Source organism: Drosophila ananassae, chromosome 3L, assembly GCF_017639315.1.
Source record: "Drosophila ananassae strain 14024-0371.13 chromosome 3L, ASM1763931v2, whole genome shotgun sequence".
In the NCBI taxonomy this organism is placed as follows: Eukaryota; Metazoa; Arthropoda; class Insecta; order Diptera; family Drosophilidae; genus Drosophila; species Drosophila ananassae.
This window is the reverse complement of record NC_057929.1, coordinates 16,826,288-16,854,019: the sequence shown is the minus strand read 5'-3', so window position 1 is coordinate 16,854,019 and position 27,732 is coordinate 16,826,288. Positions and strand designations below refer to the sequence as shown.

The 27,732-nt window shown below is 45.6% G+C and overlaps 2 protein-coding genes and 2 long non-coding RNA genes across 6 annotated transcripts; 2 read left to right on the top strand and 2 right to left on the bottom strand.

Annotated features, from left to right (window-relative positions):
• Positions 1-304: 304 nt before the first annotated feature.
• On the bottom strand, positions 305-1,010 carry LOC26514199. Its single transcript, XR_001408786.3, has 2 exons — positions 875-1,010; positions 305-788 (listed from the first exon to the last, which is right to left on the bottom strand). It is a non-coding gene; the product is annotated as an uncharacterized LOC26514199 (long non-coding RNA).
• On the top strand, positions 1,011-27,715 carry LOC6494047 (low-density lipoprotein receptor-related protein 6). 3 transcript variants are annotated; one of them, XM_014907119.3, is made up of 7 exons: positions 1,011-1,256; positions 2,024-2,329; positions 21,735-24,724; positions 24,780-24,937; positions 24,995-25,264; positions 25,322-25,946; positions 26,006-27,715. In XM_014907119.3, exons 2-7 carry the CDS (start codon positions 2,137-2,139, stop codon positions 26,792-26,794), a joined length of 5,025 nt encoding a protein of 1,674 aa, XP_014762605.1. In that variant the 5' UTR covers positions 1,011-1,256; positions 2,024-2,136; the 3' UTR covers positions 26,795-27,715. The 3 variants fall into 3 exon arrangements, with proteins under 3 accessions (XP_014762605.1, XP_001961084.1, XP_014762604.1); XM_001961048.4 differs by having other exon boundaries at positions 1,011-1,293; XM_014907118.3 differs by having other exon boundaries at positions 1,012-1,106.
• Positions 4,247-5,651, bottom strand: LOC6496532. The gene is made up of 4 exons (XM_001961049.4): positions 5,481-5,651; positions 5,245-5,432; positions 5,057-5,189; positions 4,247-5,007 (listed from the first exon to the last, which is right to left on the bottom strand). The coding sequence occupies exons 1-4, from the start codon at positions 5,611-5,613 to the stop codon at positions 4,892-4,894; spliced, it is 570 nt and encodes a 189-aa protein (XP_001961085.4). The 5' UTR covers positions 5,614-5,651; the 3' UTR covers positions 4,247-4,891.
• On the top strand, positions 4,738-5,281 carry LOC123257269. Its single transcript, XR_006507290.1, has 2 exons — positions 4,738-4,876; positions 4,962-5,281. It is a non-coding gene; the product is annotated as an uncharacterized LOC123257269 (long non-coding RNA).
• Positions 27,716-27,732: the final 17 nt, after the last annotated feature.

Here is a 27,732-nt window from a genome sequence, read left to right as displayed (position 1 = left end):
CAGAGGATTACCATAGAAATACTTAAAAAGAAGTTTGCAATTCTGCCAAACAAGGTGCCATTTTCATAATCGACCATTAAGCCTCCCATTCTTAATTAGTTTAAGTCGTATTTTAGTTCAAGCGAAGACACAAACCTAGGTACAATTAGCTCATCCGTTTAGTGTTGCAAAATTGAAAAAATTTTAAGTGTTGTGGCAACCCTACGAAAAGCCGTGGCGCTCAACTGGATGGCTGATTGAAAAAATAAATATGATTTAAAGAAAATTGAACCTTGAACCTTACTCAACATAGTAACATAAAAAATATAATAACAGTTTCCTTTATGAATATGTTATGATTATAACCAATTGGCAATACAAATTTGACTAATATACTTCGAAAAAGGATTTTCCACTTCGTTCTTCTTTACGAGTGAAACATGCAAGCGATGATTGCTGAAAATTTGACATGCAGGTCCTCCTCGATACCCGGCATTCGTCCCTCAACTATAACATCTGGCCAATGGCCTTCATACTTCATACGCCCACCACACCTGGTCATCCTAGCATGTGAGTGCCAATGTAGGGACTTGTTTGGATCTGAGGACACCAATTGTATTCCATTGTTTTCGGATGCAATCGGCATACCTCGAAGTGTTTATTAAAACATCCTGGCCTGGTCTGGCGTGGGCTCCTCCAGCTCCTAAATCCGAGGCAATTCGCTTCCTCCACCACCACAGGTTTTAAAATTTCCTGAGGCAGAAATTCCTTTCTAATTGGCTCGCTTGCATTGGTTCGCATTGGCGCGGCTGTAAGCCAAGAAATAAATAAACTTTAGCATAGCTACATAAATAGGATATTAATATTTTCTGATAAAATATATGAATACAATTACATATACTGTTTGTATGTTTACAATTTGTTTGCCTATATTCCTCAGTAATCAATTTGAGATGGAAAAACATCGATGTTGCCCAGTTATGCAGCGATGTTATCGATGTTTCGTAAACATCGATGATATCGATGTTAGCTTCGATGTTTCTCCACCTCTAGTCTTGAACCCACATGACAAAAGACAACACTGTTTCGGACGCAACGCAACGCAGCGCGAGTGTAATGTGTGAGAAGTAAATAAAATATTTACAAATATTTACCAATTTACAACAAAATGGCTACTCCCGGGCCGAATTGCGTGCACTAAAAAACAAACTGCGACCAAACGGGCATTCGTAGAGCACTTAAAGCGGGCAAGAACGCGGATTTGGCGTGTTTTTCGGGTTTGTTGTGCAGCATGCGAGGCGTTTATGTGTAAATGTGTGTTTAAAATGGTTCTAAAAACAAAACAAGAGTACGGGGCGGCAGGCTGGCGTAGAGTAATTCCATCCGATTCCGAGTTCGGGGCATCTATGTACATTTATTTACGGCCTGCCCGAAAGATATGTGTGTGTGGTGTGTGCGTGTGCTTCTTTGTTGTGTGTGTGTGTGTGAGTGTGTACCTGTGAGTGTTGTTGTTGTTTGTTGTTGTTGTTTAATTTTCCAGCGGCATTTGTTTTGGTTGTAGAACGTCGCCGTTCCAGTGGAAAGTGCAGCGAGCGCCTTTTTTTCTTTCGGGGTTGCAGCAGCACCTAGGCACCCGCCACTGCCACTGCCACTGCCAATCGCCGGCTTGTTGCGTCGTCAGAAGCGGAAAGGAACATTAATTACTAAGTCCGCCGTTGCCGCCTTATCGTTTACAGTATTCCAATTTAGCAACCAGGTGGAGGGAGCTGGGTGGGCGGAGGAGCGGAGGAGTCACCCTCCTCTATACAGTTGCACAATTGCTTATCACTCGCTACTTAACGGCAACAACAACACACGCACACCGATCGTACACTGTTCAGCAAAAGAAAACAAAAGATTGGACATAAAAATTTAATAAAAAAATATTTATAAAAAAACTGTAAATCAAAAATGTAAAATAAATAACAAAAAACAATTTTTAAATTTTTTGCTTAAAAAGTGTTTAGTTTTTTAATTCGTATCTCTGTTTTTTTCCACCTTGCAGTCTTTCCTAGTGAATTATGTGCGATTAACACCAAAAAAGACAGTATAGATATCGGTACGCGTCACCTTTTGCGCCAAATGTCTTAGAATCGACGGGATTGTGGCCAAAATAAGATGGCTCTCGAGCCACACACAAAGTCTACCACAATCGAACCTCAATTTCAGTGCCAATACAAAGCAACAAATGTGACAAAAACGAGAAAATGCTCAAATTATAACAATGCGGCGGCGGTGGGACGGCACTTGGCGATCGGCGGCTTTCTACTGATTTGCTTCGGCATCTCAGCCAGTTGGCAGTACAAACAAGGTGAGTTTCCAATACAAGGCGCACTTTCAGAAATTGCATTCTGAACGCCAAAAGGAAAGCCTTTGATGGCCAAAAGGATGCAATTGTGACAAAGCACAAGTTCATTAACACACACAGGGGCACAAAGAAAAAGGAGACCGGGGGGAGAAAGGGGGTATTTACACTGAGAGAAAATCTAATAAGAAAAAGTAATATTTTATTTTTATTTTGTAGACTAGTGTCGTCAAGTCCTGCTAGAGATTAGTGCTGCCAAGTCCTGCTAAAGACTAGTGCTGCCAAGTCCTGCTAGAGATTAGTGCTGCCAAGTAATACTGAAGACTAGTGCTGCCAAGTTCTACTAAAGGTTGAAGCTCTTGCTGAAGACTTAGAGCCAAGCTTGATATTCCTCCCATTTAGTTACAATTTTCTTTCTGTATAGTACCACCCCTTAACCCCTCTCTCTCCCATTTGTTTATGTGGTTTTAACTGCACTTTTGTGCCTTCCCCCTGCAGCGCTTGGCGCTTTCCTTTAAGCCCTTTTCCGTCTTTTTTTGTCAAAGCCTTTGGGCCGACAATTTCTCGGCACGATGCTTTTATGAATAAACAACTACTACTTATTTAGACTGTAGTACGCACTCAACTTGATTGCACTGCGCATAATTTAGTGTCCTGCCCCCCCTAAGAACCCTTTTCCCCTGCCTCCCTCAAACCAAAAACACTTTTCCGCGTAGATGCGACGCTAATGAGCTGAAAAAGTACCCCAGAGCTCACTAATAATTCAGTAGTTATAATATCGCAAAAGGTCTCTGGTAATTGCCGGTCCGATTCGGTCCGGTCCGGAAAATTTCAAATGCACAAAGCATTGACCCAGGCTCAAAAAAAAAAAAAGTCCTGGATCCTGGAGGGTGTGGGTCAGGTCAAGTCAATATGGAAAATGGCAAATGGCAAATGGACAAAAGGCCCGAACGAGCATCGTTAAGCCCCCAAAAAATGTGCAGGCTCTCTCTCTCGAGTGTTTGGCAAAAAGATAAGCCTCCTCCCAGAGTCAGAGGACCTTCTGGAGCTTGGATAGAGTCCGGGATCCGGTGTGCACTGCACACTCCATCCAGAAGGCGGAGCGGCACAAAGCAAGTGCCGCTCCGAAAAGGAAACCCAAAACTTAAATTTGTCGAGCCAGGACGACGGGAAAGTGGGGAAAAAAAAGCGCATCAAATATGTACACGAAGCTCGGTTGAAAAAATTCTCCATCTTCTCCAGCACTGGGTGGGTGGGATACACTGGCAACATAATTGGATTGAAAATTCTGGAAAAAATCAGATATTCAGAGACTTGAAGGTGGAGGAGTGGATGGTCTCGGATCTCTGATATCCTTGAGTCCTTTAGTCATCAAAAAATGTGTGTATTTAAATTTTAATCTCTGTGTAGGAGGCGTAGGAGGACGGACTAACGGGTGTGCTTACTTTCTTTAACACTTTGACGCGCGCACAAAGTGTTTCTGCCTGCTCCGCGCCCCCTATTCGAGCCTTTGGAGCATGTCCTTTTTTGCAGCTACTAACGCTTTTTTTTTCAACGCTGTCATTCAGGGGGATTCCTGTTCCCCCGTCCTGTTCACCCGTCATAGCCATGCCATGCTATTTGCTTTAGCTTCTATTTACTACGCCGTAGTACGCCAGTTTAGTAGTAATGGGAGTACTTCAAAGGCAAGGCTCTGCCTTTGACACACAGCTCCATGCCGCTCCACCCGAATCCTTCATGGCTACACACCCTCGGGACACTCAACATTTCACTGTTGTTGACATTGATTTTGATTTCATTTATGTGTGAGTTCCACTTTCCAACATCCGACATTGGCTTAGACTTCTCCAGATTGCCCCAGCTATCATTTAATAGTGTCCAAATTTGTTGAGAGTTTGTCCAAATGATGATTAAATAAACACAAAAGAGTCATAGTACACTTTATTCCATTGTCGCTGTTAAACTCTCAGTGACCCATCACCCATTAAAGTTACAACTGGCCAACCAAACACCCAAATGCATCGCAAACACAATTGGGCTTTAACTAACCCAATCATTCGGGGAACCGGAGCCACACATTCCCTATGCAAACGGCTAAAACCAAAGGCAACAAACCATCGCACTCTACTCGACACAGATGTATCACTTTGCAATTTAAACAATAATGTTGTGGTGTGGTCAGTGTGGTATTGTGCCTGCCTGTTTGCAACATGCAGGGGCAACATCATCATCATCATCATCGTCATAGCAATCTGACCTGGCACTGACCTCTGATATGCCAGATGGCTGTTATGGATGCACAGGAAAATGAATATTACAAAATATACTCATTTTTAAGCTACTTCTTAATTATTTTTCTCCCGGTGTAGAGCCAGCAAATATGCAACTGACTGTGGAGACTCGTCCGACCAGCTTTTTAATCCTCCTGGCACACGTTTATCACTTATCGTAATCTTGTAATTACGTGTGTTCCACAAATGTTAATTGCAAAAAGGGATACATCGATAGTCTAAAGGCATTCCTGGCTACTGGTTATCTTTAATGGCTTGTACGGTAAGGGTTTAGGGCCTAAACGATGGTCTCGTCCACATCCTCGTACTCATTGCTTCCCTCGTTTCGATACTTTTTTCGACGCAAGTATTCGAATTTGGCGGCCACAACCACCACGAAATAGACTTCCATTACTGGAAGAGGAGTACTTATATAGGAGAAACATTAGGGAGAGCTACTTACCCAGGACACAAAAGAACACCATCACCAGAATCCAACGCATATAGACAAAGGCCAGTGCCAGGACCACCACTGCATAGACTACACACACGAAGACCGCCTTCAGCAGCCAGACTCCCACAGCCATCACTCCCAACTATCCAGAACTAAGGATTAGATACCTATTTTAAAGAACTAATAACTCCTCTCACATTAAAGTGCTTGGTTCCAATAATAATGAAGCAGTCTGTAACAAGATCTAGACAAAGGATGATTATTATTTGGGCGGGATTGCGGTAGAGGGTCGTGGAGACCAATTGTTGGACATCGTCCTCGTAGCGCTCGAAGACCACTTCACTTCTGCGGCGTCTAATGCGTTGGGGGATGTACCAGGCATGGACTAAAATATAGTAGTAATAGTATCTAAGTAGTGACTAGAAATATCTACCAAAATCGAATGGAAAATAGAGGACCATCAAGTGAAAGCACAGGCGGAAGATATCAACTCCTATGTAGAAACAGCCTATGAAGAACACTCCCCTCTGAAGTTGAAAGTAGAAACAACACGTTTTCATAACCATTTTGAATTTATTTCAACAGCCTATGGTTGTGACAGTATTTGGAACGCAGTGTAGACTATAAATTGGAAATAATTCAACCATTTAGTTAAATTTAAAGTCAATTTAAGGCCAGAAACATGTCAGCAAGTAATTAAGTTTTTATGCAATTTGCATATCTGGAGGCGCGCAGGCAACCCTGTTTGTCAGTGTCTGTCTGTGTGTGTGTGCATCTGTGTATCTGTGTGGAGCAGGCCACTTAACGTGGCCATTGGTTTTGGCCAACTAACGAATTGGTCGAGAAACGGAAAGAATAACAAGGGGAGTCTGATTTTGAGAGATGGGAGATGGTTTTGGGGTAGAGTTGATAGATATATAAGGATATAGTTTTATATTCTTGTATTTTAGTTTCTAAGAGCCGATAGTTTTTTTTTGACACGATAGTTCGATAGTATATAGTCTAAGATTCGATAGTCATCATCTCAGTAGTGATTAGAAATTTAAATATAGATACTATGTGGAAGAAAAGAATATAATTTGGGGGGTTTTTTTTTTACTTATTTTAGTTTCTAAGAACCGATAGTTTTTAAATAATGATACGATATTTAATCAGATATACTATAAGGAAGGAAAAAATATAGTTTGGGGGTTTCTTTTTATATATTTTAGCTTCTCAGAGGCCATAGTTTTGTAAAATTTTATAGTTTTTTTGTTAGAGTTGATAGTTTTCCAAGAATAGATAATCATTATCTAAATAGTGATATGAAATTTAGTTTCTTAGTTTTGTAATATTCCGTAGTTTTTCAAGAATAGATAGTCATTATCTACCCAGTGATACTATTGGGATTGGGATTGTCTAAGAAGCCTTATTGTTCTAAAAATCTATAGTTTTCTGAAATTTGATAGTCACTATTTAAGTATAGATAGGATATTAATTCAAATATAGTATGTGGATTGAAAGAATATAGTTTGTAGATTTTTTTTATATATTTTAGTTTCTAAGAGTCTATAGATTTAGTCTATAACTCGATAGTTTACTGAGACTCGATAGTTTCCTAAGATCCGATACTTTTCTTAGAGCCAAGTGCCATCACTGAGCAGCATCTTGGCCGTATCTCGCTTGCTAACAAGCTCCCTAACCCTGCCACCTTGCCGCACTTTATTTTCTCTTTGTTATTGTTGTTATTGCTGTTGTTGTTGTTGGTGTCCACCTTCCTGTTTGGAGTTGATGTTGTTGTTGCCACTACTTTAAATGTCTGCGCGTTCGTGCGTTACTTGCAACGCAGCGAAGCAGCGCATAAACATGCACATCGTTAAGACTCTGGCCAGAGCCAGACCGAGGTCCAAACCCATACCCAAACCCGAACCCTTTTGGGGTCCAATGCTCCCCCGCTAACCTCCTCCTGCTCCTAACTTGTGACTGGTTTCCAAGCCGGTCATTTAGAGGCCAGACCCAGCATGCCACCACATATCCGTATAAACCTGGTCAGAAACACACACTCGCACACACTCTTATAGCTCTTATAGCCTTTTTTTGGTTTTCGTTTCGATGTTTTCCTTTTTTTTTTCGCTTGTTTTGGCTTTTTGACTGCTCTTTGTTTTCATGTAATTGTTCTGACTGCCGTTCGGGCCGTTCTTTCTGGCCATTCTGGCCATCATCTCTCACTTCATTGGCTCCCGAGAAAGATTTCCATTCCTCCATATGGCCTGATGGCCCGATGGCTCTGATGGCCTCAAAAAGTCTCCAGTTTCGTTATCTAATACAGCTGAGAGGAAACATTAATTCGCAGCTTGTTGGCAGATCCTTCTTAGCCTTCCACAGACTGCTAATTTATTTCGATCTTGTGCCTCTTCCTATCTAGAAAGAGAGAAAAAAACCAATTTAAAGTTTATTTATGGCTTTTATTATTTTATACCCTCTATATTTGGCATTTTTCCTCTGGCTTGTATCATTTTTTTCTTCCAACCAAGTCGAAGCCCGACTTCGACTGGCGTTTGTCAATTTTTAACCTGTTGTGCATACTAATTTGTCGAGTAGACCAAGTCCGGGGGCTCTCCTTTCTATGTGTGTTGGACTGGATGGATGTCCCTCGAGAGGTTCTTCATTCCTCCTCCATAATTCAAGTGACACTTTGGATGATTTGTGGCCCTGGCGAATACGCCCATGCCTTGCTGATTTTTTAATTAATTTTGGCTCTTTCTCTTTAAATATTTATCGAGTATGCCGTGTAGGTCCTTCCACAGTGCCTTGTAGAGTCCCCCAAAAAAAGAAGAAACCCCATCAGCTAACGCATAAATTAAACCACAATATCTTCGAATACCATCAGATTCCAGCAATCTCTCTGGTTCATCAAGAATCATTAGTTATAGGTCGAGAACCTCAAGACCGAACCACAAAAACTAATTTATCACATAGATCGTTCATGCTTTTGTTTAATGGCCTCTGAATGGCCGAAGAAGAGAGTTTCGATAAATGGAATAAATACAAGATTTAACTGGAAATCAGTGCTTCTGCGATTCTGTAAATCTGTAAAGAAATTGTAATGTAAATTGTTTATTAAGCGACGGCCATAAATTCATATATAAAATCTCAGTGCAAAATTAAACTGCACCGCCAACGCCAACGCCAAAGTGAGCCTACAATAAAGTAAACACAAATGTGGAAATTGCACTGAAAGAAAAAGGGGATTGGTTTACAGTTTTAGTATTTTTCTTTTTATTAACATAAAGGGTGTGTTTTGTCTATAAAATATCCAATTTCTTACTTCTCCAATTACTTACTTATTTCAATAAAACTTGATCTATACTTTGAGGGAATAAGGCTTAATAAGGTGCAAACCTGTCCGTATGTCCGCTTTTCTTTATGTTTTTATTTATTTTAGTCGCTTATTTTATGAGCTACAAAGTACAGTAAACTTGATTCCAATAAAACTTAATCTAAACTTTAAAGAAAAGGGTATTATTAACACAATAAAGTCTGCCCTTGTCCGTGTGTCCGTCTGTCCGCATTGCTATATGTTTTTAAGTAGTTTACTCGCTTAGTTTAAGAGCTATAGAGTTGAGATTTTGAACAAAGGCTGAAATAGCTTTCAGATAGATTAAGTTAGAATATTTTTAAGATCGGACCACTATATCATATAGCTGTCATAGAAAAAATCGGTTTTAAATGGCATTTTTTGGGATCTTGAGTTGTTTTTTCATCTTTAAGGTGAAAGAATATATAAAAGAACGTGTTAAAAAGAATTTTTCCTAGATCTTATAACTATATTCTAGATAAAAAATATATTTATTTTCTATTTGTAGGTAATGGGAGTCGAACCTGTGCCTCAAGCCTTGAGACTCGCTGGAAAAGCCATAAAAACTAAAATTTAAAGCCATATTTTTCGCTCTCTGTAATCAAACTGTTTGTGTCATGTTCCGTGCCGGAATTGTGCAGCCAGCTTACAAACAAATCATTGAAGTTGCTGCCACCAGCGCGTGAATGTAAATCTATCAATAGCCGCATTTGTAATTGTTACAAAGCGACCGGCAGTCGAGGCCAATGGCATATTGCACGAAATTAGCCAAAGGGCTATGGTCGATGGTCGATGGTCTCTGGCCTGAGAACAAAAACAAATCATTCTCTAATGTGTTGATACACAAATTGTTTGCCGTTTGTGTTTAATTTCCATCTCGGCATGCCCTTCTCATGGATGCTAATTAACAGCAAACGAGGGAATTACGATACCAGACCCAGCATCCGCTTCTTTCCACTTTCTTTCCACAAATATGTATATCATTTCATATGTAGAAGGGAATGGTCTGCTGCGGCATGACATGCCATCTTAATAATGACATTTATTTGTAACGTGTTAAGGTACTAAATTGCCCCTGCCACATGCAACACACAGGAGTGGAGCGATTCATCTTCATTGGCATGTCATTCTTACATACCTCAACAAAAAGCTTATGAATACCCAGATATATCGAGCTGAGAGCTGAGATGTGTGTGTATGGTGGCATGTTGTTGTGGTCTGGTCTGGCCTGGCCCGGAGAGTCTGGAAATTTTCAACAATTTGCAGCAGCAGCCGGAGCCGGGGCAGCCGTGGCAAGAAAAGCGATAACAATTTCCATGACTTGAGCTTATTACCTCTGGTATGCGTAATAACTTTGGTGCTGAACACGAACTACCATACACTGGGAGACTGTGGTTTGGCTCTTTGAAGGATCTTGCCAATTGTTATAATTTGCCACATATTGCAAATTGAATTGGTTGAGGTTTTCGAGTGTATCACTCACTCACTCACTCACTCACTCACCTTCATGGTAAATGCAGTTGCGCGCTTGACTAATTTCGCATTCATGCCTGCCACACCAAGAGGGGCAAGCAACAGCTTATTTAGCCGGCGGTTGATGTGGGGCTGCTCCCACAAGTTTCCGTTTCCACTTGGCCATTCGATTTGCTTGGCATCCGTTGACAGCTCTCCTTTTGGCCAAGAAACCGGAACGCGGAACGATACGGTTCAATTGAGTGGCCTGTAATTGAAATTTGGCCCGAAAACACGCTACAAAAATGGATTAATCTTTGGAGTTAAGAAAACAAGAGAACACAAGATACGATGGCTTATAAATTTTTCTTATGACACCTCCAAGTGACAACCATTGGATGGCAAGAGCTAGACCCCAGAGCCGGTTAATATGCATAGGAAGGTGTCAAGTCGGGGCGCCGAATCAACTCCAAACACGTTTTGCGACTACAAAATTCAAATTTAAGTTTAAACTTTAAACAAATCAGCTGACAGTAAATAACCTGTTGCGTTTGCGCCATTAATGTCCAACTTCGTTATGCTGATATACTGATATACGAGCTGCCAAAAATTTGGGAAGAGAGTATTGCCAAAGTAATCTTACACCCTAAAAAGACAACAACTTCATTATCACAAGAGCTCCGATTACAAGCCAGTTGGACGAGGAGGTAGAGGTAGAGAGATCTTTTCTTAAAACAAAACCCAGCCAGACAAGAGGCTACGAACAACAATGCCAACATAATCATTATCCAGAATACGGCCCAAAATTTATCGAGACCCCCAGACTCCGTTCAGAACCGAATGGCTAACGAGCCAGAAAGATGTGCCCGGGCCGGCCTACACTGGGAATATTGAAAACAGAACCAGGAGTGCTCTACCTGAGGTTACTAGACGGTCTAAGAAGAGGTCTGCCCCCACCTCCAGTATCAGATTGTTGATTTTTTTTTTGGGCTGTGCCCGGCAAACGCCTCGAGGCAGTCGCACTCGCCACACAACAAGCTGTTTTTACGGTCGAGACAGCCAACAAAGCCCGGCCAAGTCCGAAAGCTTGTTTGTGTGGCTTTATCCCTAAACACAAAAAAAAAAATACAAAAAAAAAAGACAAGATAACGGGCCGGCGTAGAGAATTTGTATAAATAAAAGCGTGTAGGGGGTAACAAGCGAGTATAATAATTAAAATGAAATCAGGCGGCCAGAAAAGCGGGCCAGAAGCAGTTTTTGGCAGTTGAATAGGAGATCAGAGAGGCTATAGAGGCTATAGCGGAGGAACACCTTTTGGAAACACCCAAAAACTCCATTAAAAATGCTAAAATTTGTCAACTGAATGCGAACATTGTTGTTACCAATTTTATTTGCATGTGAAAAGCCATTGGTGTCGGGCTTAGATGGGGATTGTTATGCTAAAAAGACTCTTAAAGATATAAATTTTGTGGATTTGACGCTTGGCTTGGCCAACTTTAAATAGGCTTTTTAGCCACACAAAGTAATGCCATAAAAATTCATAGATTTATTAACATATTTATTAGTTATTTGTGCTGACAGAGCAATTAGTTTTCCGGCTCGAACCCTCTGTCAGAGTCGACTGCATAAATCTGGAATTGATTTATAAATTGCCGTCGTGAGTGTGTCCAGCTGCTGAGGCAAAAAGTAAATGGCAATAAAATATCAATTTGCAAGACTTGACCATCATTATAAGAGGTATTCGAAGGTAGAAGGGTATATTGGTTAAGAGAGAGTCTTTCTAGCCAGAGACTACAAAAAATCATAAAAATCTGACCATTTTTAGAGGAGTTGGAGGCTTTTTAGTCTTCTTGTTAGATGGCTTCTTTCTTAGCACCCAGAAGTAGGCAACAAATTTCATTTCTTTCTTAAAGGCAAGGCCAAGAAGAGAAAGAAAGTAGTACCGGGTATCATAGAGTCGAATAACTCGTCATGGGCTCCTTTTTGGCCAAGTCTAGAGCCCTGGTGGAGGCCAATTGCAAAAGTGATTTGTTTGCAGCGACTTGTGGCTTGGCTCGACTCGACTCGACTCTCCTCCTCTCCGGCAATTTACTTTTACAACACCCTGGTCCAGGTCCAGGTCCAGGCCCGGGCCCTGGCCCGTCGCGGTATAATTTATGCTGCAATTTATAACCAGCCAGCACAGTGTTGGCCAGAGAACTGGCAACATTTCCATACATGGCCCAGACTTTGGACCGCATGTGGCAATTAACCAAAAGTAAATCTTGCTGTAGCACTGCAGAAATTTCAATTCCAATTCACTTCAATCAGTGTGCGAATACTTGTGCCGCGGCTAGCAGGCTGCCAGGCAGGCAGTTCAATAATTCAATATAAATCAATTCCATCTGCCATGCGGTGCTAATGGCCACAAGTGGAGTAGTCAGTCGTCTCAATTGGCAGTGCCCTGAGCTCCCACAGTTTCCAGGGCCTCTTCTGTACTCGAACTTGTAGTTGTCGATTCGTTTTTTTCTCTCTCGTATTTTTATGTACAATGTACAGACATGTGTACAAATTTTTATTTTGCACAAATGTTTGCCTCTGACAGCTCTGGAGGGGATTGGGGCTTGGGCGGGGGTTGGAACGCCACTTGAGAACACCCGACTTGGCTGGGCTGGGCAACTAATTGAATGTCAATTTGTTTGTTGCTTTCCACGCCAGCAGCCTACTTCTTGGAGGACATGGGATGTTACATGTTGTGGATGTTGTATGTTGTATGTTGTACGTTGTTACTCATTTCCTCATTTCGTATGCCTGTCAGGGAGCGACGCGTCTGCCTCCAAACTCCATCATCTGCATTAACATACTGCCGGTTACAAGCCCAATATTGAACTTAAATTATAAGCCAGGCCAGCCACTGCAGCGAAACTTGCTTGTATAAATATTCATTACTCATTTCTGCAGTAGATTTTGGTTTTTTTTTTTAAAGTCAAATATAAATATTATAGCTATCAGGTTTTGGCTGGGGTTCTTCGATAAAAGGAGGACTCCCCTTTATAAATTTAATCAAATTAAGGGGGGATAGGGTTAATATGTATGGGAAAATTCTTGATGAAACTAGTAATATTAAAGAATATTGTGTGACAATTTTATGGAGAAATATAAAAAATTATACTTTTATATAATTTATCTGCCTAGAAAATGGACAGTCTAGGAGATTTTTTTGAAATTTCAAGTTTTGGAAACACTTTAAAGAAGAAAACACGATTTTTGGCAAAAAAAAACTCTCATATTCTTTAAAGTTCAAATGGAATTTAAAACTATTATTTGTTAATTAAGAAAAAAATTAAAAAATTTTCTACGATTCTGGAGAGAATTTCAGACGTGAATCACACCGGTTTCAGCTTCAATTTTCTTTTTAAAATTGGTTGGTTTCATTTTTTTAACTTTAATCAAGTCCAGAAGGACTTTTCCCCAAATTGAAATACAAAATTCAGTTCCGTTTCCTCTAGCTTTCAGGGATGGTTCAGGGGTGATTCAGAGCTGATTCAGGGCTAAGTGGGAGTGATTTAAAGATTTCAACAATTACTAAAAAACAAACCCTAAAAACTAAAACCTTTTTCAATTATTCTACTCTATACTTCATTTTGGAACAAAAATTGTTGATACAAAAGGCGATAAAAAATATTTATATTTAAAAATCAATTTTAAAGTCGCTTACCCCCTTGAAAACTTATCTTTACACTGATAAGAAGTTTAGAGATAAATTCAGTTTATTAGAAAACGTTCTTTGTTTATTTTATTGTTGAAACTTTTATGAAAGAGCTGAGAATAAAATTTGATATAAAAAGCTTCGTACTGCCATGGGATTATTGCCATTATCAGTTTCCCCTTGCCGAGTAATGATTTTAATGAGCTTGCGCTCAGCTGGCTGCAAATTAATTTAAATCATGGTGCTGGCGCGCAGCAATATTAAATTTAAAAGTTTTCTTTTTTTTTTTTCTGCCATGCTCCAAGCCCGCCCACCTGCCTGTCGGATCCCTGCCCCTGCCCCTTGCATTGTGAGCTCCGGTTTGGTTGCAATTCATACCCAGCGAGGCACACACAGCCTCGCCATCTTGATGGGCAACACTTGAGTGCAACTACTACAGCAACTATGCTCGTGTACGAGGGGCATATTGCCATAAAATTAACGGATGCTGGTTGGTGGCAGGACGAGTGGGTAGTGGGTGGTGCGGTGCCAGGAGGCTGCCATAGGTATAGAAAATATTAAAGGTTTAAAGTTCACATCGCCCTGAGAGTAAAAGCCAACAAAGCGAATAGAATTCTAAAATATAGACTGTCTTCTTCTATAATTTCTTCAAGTGTAATGATGCTGCCGTTCCTCTGACCAGCCCACATCGTTATCATAATATGAATGGAGGGATAGTAGATGGTGGATGGTGGGATGCTGGATGGTGGCAGGTCTGGCTGTGTGGGCGTAGCAGGTCTGGGGGTGGGGTGTAGCACCTCCATTTTCTACCTCAGCTTGATTATGAGGAGGAACATTGAACATGGTCATGTCCCCCATCCACTGGGCCATCCCAGGTCGTCCCCAGCACTGCTGATGACATGTGGGTACAGTGCTGTTGTGCTTCCCCCCTTCGTTTTGGCCCAGAGCCCAGTGCATCCTGCCACCAGATAATGATGCAGCACATTATTCGCTGACTAGGCTGGTGTCCTCACTGACTATCCTTGGCTGGTGCTGTGCCTGCTGCTGCGTCTGCATTTCGTCCTGGCATCGTTGTCACGTATTTGGGACAAGTATTTAATTAGGAAGTGCTTACGTGTAAGCGCTTTAAGTAAGCACTTTTCACATATTTTCTTTTCTTTTTTTTTGTTTTTTTTTTTGTGGCAACAACGTTTAGTGAAGGCCTCTGACTCTGCATCTGAATCTGCATCTGAATCTGAATATTATTCATGAATCTGAGTATTATTTCAATCGTGAAACGATAATTGGCATTCGAAAGATATTCTTCTCGAGGAGCTCTTAGTCCAAGACCTCTTCTCAAAGTTGAAGTTCGTCTTCCTTGACACGAAATTGATGCAAATTTTGTTGGCCAAAAAGGTAGTCTAGAGGCAGGATCGAAGCCACAAGCAGCAGCAACTGACCTCTCCACACCTTTTCGGTATAAACTGGAGGCCACTGTCATTTGCAGAATCCCAGACTCGGCTTCGTCTTGGCCCACTCGAGCTTCGAGTTGGTGGCCTGGCCCCTTTAACCCTCCAGGCGACTCTAACCAATGAGCCGAGGAAACATTCTCTGGCGAAGAAAAAATGTAAAGAATACAGTAGAGGAAGGCCTCCGCCCCCGATTTGGCTGATAGATGCTCCTTGTTCCGACTCGTTTTGGGCCCGGACCCGGTTGTGGCCACAGTTTGTTGCTGCTGCTGCTGCAGCAGCATGTCTGTTTGCCAGTTTGCCAGTTCGGGGGCATGGCACGTTTTCCGTTTGGAAAAGATAACAAACCCAATCGTTTGTGCAACATTTTCAACAGTTTTGGCACGATTCGTACTCTGCCAGTGCCTCTGCCTCTGTGTCTGCCTGTGTTGCTGGTTTTTGTGGCACGCTATCTCTCTCAGTGTGCCACCAATTTGCAGAATACTGTTGTTGTTGTTGTTGTTATAGCTCTTGGATATGCACTGGGGGAAGTGTAGGCTCTTTGTCTTGAAATCCTTATATGTTTCTCTATAGAAACCCCCTTAATTTCTCTCTCTGTAGCTGGAGCTGTGGCCTGGCCAGCTTCTTCTTTTTCAGCCGCTCCCCCGAAGCGTGAACGAGTGGAGTTTTGGCAAAGTCTTTCCCTTCCAAACGCGCAAATTGCATGCTGTGCGAGTTAATGGCGTTTCCCAGAGGGTGGATGGGGATTCGGAATGGTCTACCATGGCCCGGGTGTTGATGCTAACGAGTTGAGAGAAAATAAAGTTCATGACTTTATTTTTTTTTTTTCTTCTTGTATTCCGGCACGTCTTGTGGAGCTTCGTGATGGCTTCCTTGCCACATACTGCCTCAGTTATGAAGAGTGGCACATCGGAAGATGGAAATCGGTTTTGTTTTTTTTTTGGGGTTGGTTGCAACGACCTTCCCATCCATCCATCCCAGCCCATATCCATCTGCATAATATTTAAATGCTCCATTCCATCAAGCAAATGGAGGATCGTCCATTGTAATATAATGTTGAAGATTTTTAAATAAAACATGAGGCATGCCTCTCTGCCTGCCCCTCAATCCTTCCACACGGAAAACAATGGAGCCTGAGCAAAAATGGTCTCGGGATTCGGGCACAATTGCAATTTCCACTTTTGGCTTCGACTGGCAACCATAACAACATCCTAGCCAGCCAGCTGCAGCATCCACAGAGAGTGTTCTACGTCCTCGTTCCTCCTTCCTCCATCCTACATCCTCCTTGTGAATTTTGTTTTGTTTTTCTGCCAGCCGGGTTGATGATGTTTGCCCGATAAGTGGGCCCAGGACTGGGGACTGGAGGAGCTCTGGGCAATTTTCAACGAGCTGGGATGGGCTGCTGCTGCTGCTGCTCCTGCTGATGATGATGATGATCAGAGCTGCAGATGCTGTTGCTGTTGCCTTTCCGGGTCTGCATCTTTACCCTTTTTTTTTGTGGCATAAATTTTAATGCAATCAAGAGCCTGGCAAGCTGGCCCGAATCTGTTTCCAACACTCTCTTATGATTTGTTGCATCAGTTCTGGCCCCAAAATGTAATAGTTTTAATAATTATGAGGGCTTTAAACCCAAAAATATAATAAACTTAAGGCTCTAGCTCGAAGCTCCAACTGACAGCTTGTTAACTGCCTCGACAAACTCCTAGGAGGATGTGTGGACTCCCATCCGGATGCAGTCAGTCGTGTTTATGTTTAACTTGTTTCTCATTTTGTTTTTACATTTTAATGCCAACATGGCCTAAGCCGGGAGTGGGCAGGCAGACAGGCATGATGGTGGTGCTGTTGGCCAATTCCTGTCTGTTCCTCCTCCGCTCCACTGGACGACAGGCCATCAAAATTCGCCACGCTGCTGCCGGCTACTCGTTGCTGGTGATTTTTCATGCACATTATCGGACCTGGGACAGGACCAGGACAAGTCGATTTCCATTTTGGTGTGTGCTTGGTGGCCACCACCTCCTCCTCCGACTCCTACTGCGACTCCTCCTCCTGGTATAGAGATTATTAAGCATTTTTCCCGCATCCGTCGTACTCTACGTACGATTTGTGGTTTGTTGATTTTTCTCATTCAACGCTCCATCGCTTGCCCCATGCCACATGCCCCCTTCCTGCCGGGCAACATAATCATTATGGTCCAAGAGTCGCAGCCTGTTCGGGGCCATCGCAGCGTATTTATTTTAACGTTAATGGCCAGTTGTCATATCGGGTGAGCTGGCTGGCTGGCTGGCTGGCAGACACCGACACCCCGTTGCTGCCCCATCTCAGCTTGCCACAACACGCGGCGATTACATTTTAAGTAGGTGTGTGAACATTTTCGTGTCAGTGGTTTTTGGTTTTAATTTAAAGCTGTCACGGATGCTGGATACTGGACGGATACGGGATGGATGGATGAAGTGTTGAAGTATTCCACCTTGTACTTTTTGTTGAAAATAATTTAAAAAAAAGAGTCTTGCAATTCTGTAACTATAGTCTCTGGTTTCAAAGCTTTTTTTTTATCCAGAAAGGAGGACAGAAACAAAATTAAAAACCAGCAGCCAAGTCCCAGAATAACTCTGCCATTTTGGAGGCTGAGAGAGAGAGATCTCAGGTTGCAGGAGGATGAGGAGAGGGAGAAGGAGTAGTCCCCTGCTCGTCCTTGATAGCCATTAACAATTTGGTAAACTGCACAACAAAATGCTAAAGAAACAGGAAAGGAGAGAAGTACAAACCTCATCATCAGGACCGTGATTATTATTATCGTACGCAGGCAACCAAGCATATGTGTTAACTTGAAGTTAAGTGGATTCGCTGGAGGATTCTGCCTCTCCGGCCTGGGTCTGGACCGTCGTGTTGATAATTTAAATGAGTGAACTCCTGCTTGGATGCCTGCCAGCCAGCCCGACTGCCTTCCTGCCTGTGGATCCCCATCCTCAAACCTCTCCTTTGGCATCTTCGCATTTTTATCTTTTACCTTTTTTTTCGTGGGCTTGTTCGTTCTCATGTTTCCATCGTGTTGTATGTAAAATGCAGAGGGCACAAAAAACAGGGCCAACCAGGCAGGCAGTGGCAAGAGGCAGGAGGCAGTGGCAAGAGGCAGGAGGCAGTGGCAGAAGGCAGCCAAAGTTTGCCCGCAACACATCTTAAATTTTCACAAAATTGCTTTCTTTCTTTGGCTTTGTTTGCCGGCCCTGCCCTGCCCTGGCTTGGCTCTAGACTCCTTTTTTTTGCTTGAATAACTTTGTGGCTGGCTTTTCTGGCAGGTGCTCCTCCTCCTCCTCGCAGAGTGCCTCCTCGGCCAGATGCAGTTGCTCGGCCATTAGGGCGGAACTGGCATGTCAACGCCTGATTGACGAAACAATGAATAAGTTGCGAATATTAAACAGGGTCCTACAGGACACAGGCACTCTTTTAATTAAAGTGCAGAGTTCTAAGCGAGTTTAAACATTAAACTCTGTGTTTAAAGTTTAAACAAATCTCTGGTCTGAGAGTTCCAGAGCAAGGCAGTAACAGAAACAGGAGCCCTCTGAGGTGCTGGTCCAGTTTTCTGGCCTGGACTCTCCACCCTCTTGTCCCTGCCACAGTTGTTAACGCCTTTGGACTCGGATGGCTGGCAGCTCCATTTACTGGCAGCCTGGAATTGCATTTGCTGCCAACGAAGTTTCAAAGTTGGACGCTCCAGTGGCTCCTCTGGACCTGGCCCTGTGTCTCTGCCACGTTTTGTCTCGCAATTTGCCATGGACATGGCTGCCTGATGTCGTTGTCATCGTCAGAAGGAGCTGCCTTGAAGGTGCGAGTAATTGATAAAAAGCATGTTACATATATAATTTATTGAGCATTCAGCCGGCACTCCACGACAGGCAGCCAGGCAGGCAGGGCATGATGTATGTGTCGTCTTGGCTTGGACCCCTAATGGACGACAGTTGATAACAGGCTCGATTACGAGTATGAGTGTGTGTGTGTGTGTGTGTGTATAAAAAATGCACGTACAGTCCTTTGGGTCCTTGAACACCACATTTCCGAGTGCCTTCCTCGAGAGGAGTCAGTGGCAGGTTCTTGATCTCCTCCAGTTTATTTATTCAGTTGCGATTTGATTATGAATTCGCCTGGCAAGGATTCAGAAGGTCCTGACTCTCTGGTTTTTTGTATATTTAATATGAAATTATTTATGGAAGGAGGCAGGACACGGAGAGAGATGTCCTTAACCAGCAACAAGAACAACAATGAGCAAATGCAAAATGTGAGCAACTAAAACTAAACTTAGACTGGAGACTAGATGCCACAAGATGGCAGCCAACTGGTGAACTGGTCTGGTGGTGGTGGTGCCACCCGGTGGCTGCTTAAGCAGCAGACTCAGCAGCCGACTCTTCAACACATTTAAATAGCTGCAACTTCCGTTGCAACTAGTACGCCGGCCTAGCAACCTGCCACCTGCCATTTGCCACCCGCCAGAGCCCAACTCGAGTGCTGCCTTGCCCGGTGTTGGGATGGAGGAGGCAGCGGAGTGGCAACATCCTGCTTGAAGCCTGAAGCCCCAGCTCCAACCAGTGCTCACTTAAAGTTTTCTACCATCGCCCGCCCCCAGCCTCTAGCACCCCGGATTCGCAAAGTTTCCTGCCATGGCTAACAATAACAGCACTTGCACTCATTTACCATTTAAGTGCAGTTGAGGATCTGGACTGCTCCGCCTCGCCTGGCGTTGGAATTGTCGACTCGGTCATCCGAATTATGCCATTTTGCCACAAGCCACCAGGCCACCAGCCACCAGCAGCGTGGTGGGGCTTGTTGCAAAAATCCAGAGTCCGTACAGAAACCAAAACCAAAGCCACCTCCACCTCCACCACCCAGACTAGCAATCCGCATCATTCACATGCGCATCCGTTGCCCATTTCTATAGCTCCCATAGCTTCCTGACTTCCAGCCACGACTGGGGGATCTCCCGCTTCTGGTCCCGCTTCAGATCCCATCCCCAGTTGTATACATTAATAATTAAAATATTTTCCCAAGTTTGAATGAAGTGCAGGCAGGAGGAATCAACGGGTTACGCCACGGTTCCATCTCTCTGGTCTGGCTTCGTCTGCATTTCAATTTCGGTCGAGTGTGTGTGCCTCCACTGAAAGAAATTTTATTTCAAATTATTATTCAATTATTAAAGTAGAGAGTTGGAAAGAGAACTAGTTATGAAGTAATATGATTTTTATATTTAATTTTTCATTATAGAACTGTTCTAATGGAGTATTATTTTAAGATATTATTTCTTCCCGGTTTATAGGGTTGCTGGTATTTTTCTTTTTGGAGGAATGGTAACCCTGTTCTTGGCTCTGGTACTCGACTTGATGAGCATGTCTGCTTATGTTGTTCTTGTTGCTGTTGCTTCGTTGTTTTTTTTCCATATTTTTTATGTTTTTTTTTTTGTTGGTAATGATGTTGATTTCTTAACGCTTCACTGCCGTCTGCGGAGGAGCATAAACAATGTGAATAATATAGAAGGATTTGCAGTCAAGTGCTTCCCCAGGAGCAGTAGCAGGAGCAGGAGGAGAAGCCCGGTTGCAACGTCATCTGAGCTGATTGTCTGAGCCAGCCTCTGGGCATTACGGGGCATTTTTTCAATTTAATGCCACAAGGATTCCCGCATTAGCACTATTATCGAACCAGAGACCACAGCTTCTATGCAAATATTTGAACTAAACGCACTTAACCGCGTATGGTGGAGGGTATATATGTACCATCTACCTCCCAACCTACCTCCCTAGAAGGATGGGGGTAGCTTCCATGTAAATACTGTTGAATTTGCACACTTGGCACATAAATCCTGTTGCAGCAGCACCCGGGGGCAACTTCCACGTGGGCGGAAGGTGGCTGGTGGCTGGGGGATGGTGGCTGGTGGGAGGGTTGCAAGTAGCGGTGGTGTGCTTGTGCACGCTTGGTGACATATGAGCAGGCAACCAAGCAAGCAACCAACCAACCCACTTTGCAAAATGTCACCATTTTTGTTTTCCATACCACCTGGAAGCTCCTCCTGCTCCTCCCTCTCTCTGCTTGATGGATTACTCGAAAGCCAGCTCTCCGCCCAGTTGCATAAATATTGCAAATGCCTGCCACTGCCACTGCCACTGCCTCTGCAGCTCCTGTTGTGGGTCAACATTCTGCCACTGAGAGTGGATCTCCCTTGAATATATTCCAGCCGAAATATCTGAAACAAAACTAGGAGAACTTGGAGATTAGCCATTAGACTGGAGGTGGAAGAATCACATTCTTTTTTAGGGTATTTATCCACGACCAGGTGGAACAAATGCGAGATGCCCCCCGACTACTACATAGTCGGGGGGCATCTCGCATTTGTTCCACCTGGTGCGCCTCCATGCGCTTATTCATACGCAATTAGATCAGCAACGAGGGCAGCAGCTCGGTGTGGAGTGCCACTGGCTCGGCCCACATGCCACCAAGCCATCCACCCACCCGGCCTAGCTGAATGCACCGTCCCACACCCCGCCCCCCCTTTTGGGTATGTGCACATACATAAATGGTAAACAAAGACCTGCCCATGCCGTTGTTGGTTTTTTTCCAGCCGGGGCGTAGTTGCTATTGGAATCATTAGAACCATGCACTGAGCCGTGCTGGAGCAACAATAGTGGGCTCTCGAGCCGGCTTGAATCAGAAACTGACATCACATCGCTAGCTTTAAGTCTGTTTATTAACTTCCCAACTAATCTACTGATTACCTTGCAGTTCATGGCCCCAGCTCCTCATCGCTGATCGCCAGCCCGCCCGCCAGTGCTTTCGTCAACACCCCGGCCACCCTGCTCTTCACCACCCGGCACGACATCCAGGTGGCGAACATCACCAGGCCCACGGGCGGACCCCAGATCGATGTGATCGTCCGGGATTTGGCCGAGGCCATGGCCATAGACTTCTACTACGCCAAGAACCTGGTCTGCTGGACGGATTGCGGCCGGGAGATAATCGAGTGTGCCCACACCAATGCCTCCTCGCTGCTGCCGTTGTCGCGGGCACCGAAGCAAACTGTGATATCGACGGGCCTGGACAAGCCGGAGGGCCTGGCCATCGACTGGTTTACGGACAAGATCTACTGGACGGATGGCGAGAAGAACCGGATCGAGGTGGCCACCCTGGACGGACGCTACCAGAAGGTACTGTTCTGGACGGATCTTGACCAACCCCGAGCGGTGGCCGTGGTGCCCGCGCGGCGTCTGCTCATCTGGACGGACTGGGGCGAGTACCCGAAGATAGAGCGGGCCAGCATGGACGGGGATCCGTTGTCGCGGATGACCCTCGTCAAGGACAACGTCTTCTGGCCGAATGGCCTGGCGGTGGACCTGAAGAACGAGCTGATCTACTGGACGGACGGGAAGCACCACTTCATCGACGTGATGCGCCTGGACGGCGGTAACCGGCGGACGATCGTCAACAACCTCAAGTATCCGTTCAGCGTGACCTTCTTCGACAACCGCCTGTACTGGACGGACTGGCAGAGGGGTTCCCTCAACGCCCTGGACCTGAAAACCCGCGAGCTGAAGGAGCTGATAGACACGCCGAAGGCTCCGAACTCCGTCAGAGCCTGGGATCCCTCGCTGCAGCCCTACGAGGATAATCCCTGTGCCCACAACAACGGCAACTGCTCGCACCTCTGCCTGCTGGCCACCAACTCGCAGGGCTACAGCTGCGCCTGTCCCACGGGCGTCAAGCTGGTGTCGCCCAACACCTGCGCCAACGGCTCCCAGGAGATGCTCTTCGTGGTGCAGCGGACGCAGATCAGCAAGATCTCGCTGGACTCGCCGGACTACACGATATTCCCGCTGTCGGTGGGGAAAGTGAAGTACGCCATCGCCATCGACTACGACCCTGTGGAGGAGTACATCTACTGGTCCGACGTGGAGACCTTCACGATCCGACGGGCGCACACTGACGGCACGGGAGTGACCGACTTTGTGACCTCCGAAGTCCGACATCCAGATGGCCTGGCGCTGGACTGGCTGGCCCGCAACCTCTATTGGACGGACACGTCGACGGATCGCATAGAGGTGTGCCGGTTGGACGGCTCCGCCAGGAAGGTGCTGATCTACGAGCACCTGGAGGAGCCGAGGGCCATCGCAGTGGCCCCGTCGCTGGGCTGGATGTTCTGGAGCGACTGGAACGAGCGCAAGCCCAAGGTGGAGCGCGCCTCCCTGGACGGATCTGAGCGGGTGGTGCTGGTCTCCGAGAACCTGGGCTGGCCCAACGGCATCGCCCTGGACATCGAGGCCAAGGCCATATACTGGTGCGACGGCAAGACGGACAAGATCGAGGTGGCCAACATGGACGGCTCCGGGCGGAGGGTGGTGATCAGCGAGAACCTGAAGCACCTCTTTGGCCTGAGCATCCTGGACGACTACCTGTACTGGACGGACTGGCAGCGTCGCTCCATCGACCGGGCCCACAAGATTACGGGCAACAACCGGATCGTTGTGGTGGACCAGTACCCGGATCTGATGGGCCTGAAGGTCACTCGCCTGAGGGAGGTGCGCGGCCAGAATGCCTGCGCCGTGCGGAACGGTGGCTGCTCCCACTTGTGCCTCAACCGGCCCAGGGACTACGTCTGCCGGTGCGCCATCGACTATGAGCTGGCTAACGACAAGCGCACCTGCGTGGTGCCGGCCGCCTTCCTGCTCTTCTCCCGCCAGGAGCACATCGGTCGGATCTCCATCGAGTACAACGAGGGCAATCACAACGACGAACGGATTCCCTTCAAGGATGTGCGGGATGCCCATGCGCTGGATGTCTCGGTGGCCGAGCGGAGGATCTACTGGACGGATCAGAAGAGCAAGTGCATCTTCCGCGCCTTCCTCAACGGCTCCTATGTTCAGAGGATCGTGGACTCGGGGCTCATCGGTCCGGATGGCATTGCCGTGGACTGGCTGGGCAACAACATCTACTGGTCGGATGCCGAGGCGCACCGCATCGAGGTGGCCCGTCTGGATGGCAGTAGCCGCAAGGTGCTGCTCTGGAAGCTGGTGGAGGAGCCGCGATCTCTGGTCCTGGAACCGAAGCGGGGATACATGTACTGGACAGAGTCTCCGACGGACTCTATTCGTCGCGCCGCCATGGATGGATCCGATTTGCAGACCATTGTGACGGGAGCCAATCATGCCGCAGGCCTGACATTCGACCAAGAGACCAGGCGCCTCTACTGGGCCACCCAATCCCGGCCCGCCAAGATCGAGTGCGCCGACTGGGATGGCAAGAGGCGGCAGGTTCTCGTCGGCAGCGACACGGACGAGCCCTATGCCGTGTCCCTCTACCAGGACTACGTCTACTGGAGTGACTGGAACACCGGCGACATAGAGCGGGTGCACAAGACCACCGGGCAGAACCGAAGCTTGGTCCATTCGGGCATGACGTACATCACCTCGCTGCTGGTCTTCAACGACAAGCGGCAGACGGGCGTGAATCCCTGCAAGGTCAACAACGGCGGCTGCTCGCACCTGTGCCTGGCCCAGCCCGGCAGGCGTGGCATGACCTGTGCCTGCCCCACCCACTACCAGCTGGCCAAGGACGGCGTCTCCTGCATTCCGCCCAAGAACTACATCATCTTCAGCCAGAGGAACAGCTTTGGAAGATTGCTGCCCAACACCACCGACTGTCCCAATATTCCGCTGCCAGTTTCCGGCAAAAATATTCGAGCCGTGGACTATGATCCCATAACTCATCACATCTACTGGGTAGGATTAGAAGAAGCTTTAATTGGAAGGAGAATATTAATAGTTTCTATTGCAGATTGAGGGCAGAAGTCATAGCATTAAACGGTCTCTGGTGAATGGAACCAAGGTGAGCCAGCTGGCCAATTCCGGGCAGCCCTTTGACCTGGCCATCGATATCATTGGACGGCTACTCTTCTGGACGTGCTCCTATTCCAATAGCATTAATGTTACCAGGTGGGTTTCACAAAAGATTATGATTATGTCCTTACTTTAAACTCCTTTTTTGTTTAGCTTCCTTGGAGAGTCTGTGGGAGTTATAGACACTGGAGACTCGGAGAAGCCCCGCAACATTGCCGTTCATGCCATGAAGCGTCTTCTGTTCTGGACAGATGTGGGCAGCCACCAGGCTATTATTCGCGCCCGGGTGGACGGCAACGAGCGCATGGAGTTGGCCTACAAGCTGGAGGGAGTGACTGCCCTGGCCCTGGACCAGCAATCCGACATGATCTACTACGCCCACGGCAAGCGAATCGATGTGATCGATATTAACGGCAAAAATAAGTAGGTTCTTGGGTTTTCTTTTGTGAAATAAACTAACATTTCATGTCCTTTTTTCAGAAAAACCCTTGTGTCCATGCACATCTCCCAGGTGATCAACATTGCCGCCCTGGGTGGCTTCGTCTACTGGCTGGATGACAAAACTGGCGTGGAGCGGATCACCGTCAATGGCGGCAGTCGCTCTGCTGAGTTGCAACGCCTGCCCCAGATCACCGACATCCGGGCTGTGTGGACACCAGATCCCAGGGTGCTGCGGAATCACACCTGCCTGCAAAGTCGCACCAAGTGCTCCCACATCTGCATTGCCAGTGGCGAGGGTATGGGTCGCTCGAGGGACATTTGCTCCTGCCCCAAGCACCTCATGTTGCTGGAGGACAAGGAGAACTGTGGCGCCTTCCCGGCCTGCGGACCAGACCACTTCACGTGCGCGGCTCCCGTGTCGGGCATCGGCGAGGTGAACAAGGACTGCATACCAGCATCCTGGCGCTGCGATGGCCAAAAGGACTGTCCGGACAAGTCCGACGAAGTGGGCTGTCCTACTTGCCGGGCGGATCAGTTCAGTTGCCAGTCGGGCGAGTGCATCGACAAGTCCCTGGTCTGCGATGGCACCACCAACTGCGCCAATGGCCACGACGAAGCGGACTGTTGCAAGCGTCCTGGCGAGTTCCAGTGTCCCATCAATAAGGTGAGTTCCATGGACTTTCTTCTAGGAAGGATCAGTCATTAATGTCCCATATCCTTTAGCTTTGTATATCCGCCGAATTGCTCTGCGATGGCTGGGAGAACTGTGCCGATGGAGCTGACGAATCCTCGGAGATCTGCCTGCAACGCCGCATGGCACCCGCTTCGGACAAGCGCGCTTTTATGATTCTGATCGGGGCCACCATGATCACCATCTTCTCCATTGTCTATCTGCTGCAGTTCTGCCGCCGCAGCAGGACCGAGCCCAAGGACGACCAGGCCTCCGATCCTTTGTCGCCTTCGACGCTCAGCAAGTCGCAGCGTGTTTCCAAGATAGCCTCCGTGGCGGATGCTGTCCGCATGTCCACTCTGAACTCCCGCAACAGCATGAACTCCTACGATCGGAACCACATTACGGGCGCATCCAGTTCGACGACGAACGGCAGCAGCATGGTGGCATATCCCATTAATCCGCCGCCTTCGCCGGCAACCAGATCACGTCGTCCGTACAGGCACTACAAGATCATCAACCAGCCGCCGCCACCGACGCCCTGTTCCACGGACATCTGCGATGAGTCCGATTCGAACTACACGAGCAAGTCGAACAGCAATAACAGCAACGGCGGCGCCACAAAGCATTCTTCCAGCTCGGCGGCCGCCTGCCTCCAGTACGGCTACGACAGCGAGCCGTATCCGCCGCCGCCGACGCCGCGCTCTCACTACCACAGCGATGTGCGCATCGTGCCGGAGTCCTCCTGCCCCCCATCGCCCTCTTCGCGGAGCTCCACGTACTTTTCGCCACTTCCGCCGCCACCATCGCCCGTGCAATCGCCCAGTCGGGGATTCACGTAACATTTTGAGATTTATATCTAAGGGCGCGGAAGGAAGAAACATATCATTATACTTTTGTTTGTTTTCATCGCTTGGGGAGTTGATCGTTTTACGGATTTTTATTATTATTATTTTTTTTTTGTCAAAATTCTTATTTCTAAAACTGATTTGTAAATATGTATGTGTGTTTAATTGGTCATTTAAGGCTTTAACTAATTTTAATCGTAGCTCGTAAAGAGAGAGCGTCCATGCCCGGCGGACTAATTCGATCTCGTTAAGTTTCATTTTGCCAGAAGATACAGATACCCGATTATGTAGATTGCAGCCGTACGATGCATGGCAACCATATATGTAATAGACTGCAGATTTTTGTAAGCGAAATGCAATTATTAGCAATTAAATTAGTCGTAAATTATCAAATATTCGATAAGTCGTAAGTCTTTTGTAATTCTGTGTGCCAAATTTACCGAAACAGCAGACCAGACAGAGAAATTCACATTTTTCACATTGATTTAAACCTACTTATATACCTACTTATAGTGTATGGAAATTATTGATTTAAAATGCATTTAACATCTAGACATGATTTAAACTAAGTTCTAAAATGTAAATAGATAATTCTCTTTTACAAAAAAACAAAACAAAAAAAAACAAGCAATATTGACAAATTTGCAAATAATTCAACTGTCTTCTTAATTGTTATAAACACCAAAAAGTGCCTCAGTAATACGTGTGTTTTATTGTTTATTCTTTAATTCTCCTATATCATTTATTCATAGATAATACAAATAATAGTTAGTTACGCGTACGTAGTAGTGTTTTGCAATAATTAAATGGAAGTAAAATCATATTTATAGTTAATTTTAGAGAGCGAACTTTGTAACAAAAACCATACAACAAATATTTTTAAATGTAAAATGCAGTATTTTTAACAAAACTATATCTAATGTGTTTCATTT

Bases quoted from the DNA above. Each gene is read 5' to 3' on its own strand.
- LOC6494047 (XM_014907119.3), top strand. From the start codon at position 2,137: ATGGCTCTCGAGCCACACACAAAGTCTACCACAATCGAACCTCAATTT. The intron at 25,265-25,321 runs GTAGGTTCTTGG...TCCTTTTTTCAG, and splicing joins GATATTAACGGCAAAAATAA to AAAAACCCTTGTGTCCATGC. The intron at 25,947-26,005 runs GTGAGTTCCATG...CATATCCTTTAG, and splicing joins TCCAGTGTCCCATCAATAAG to CTTTGTATATCCGCCGAATT.
- LOC6496532 (XM_001961049.4), bottom strand. From the start codon at position 5,613: ATGGTTATGAAAACGTGTTGTTTCTACTTTCAACTTCAGAGGGGAGTG. The intron at 5,190-5,244 runs GTGAGAGGAGTT...AGTTCTGGATAG, and splicing joins TTGGAACCAAGCACTTTAAT to TTGGGAGTGATGGCTGTGGG. The intron at 5,008-5,056 runs GTAAGTAGCTCT...CTCCTCTTCCAG, and splicing joins GGTGTTCTTTTGTGTCCTGG to TAATGGAAGTCTATTTCGTG.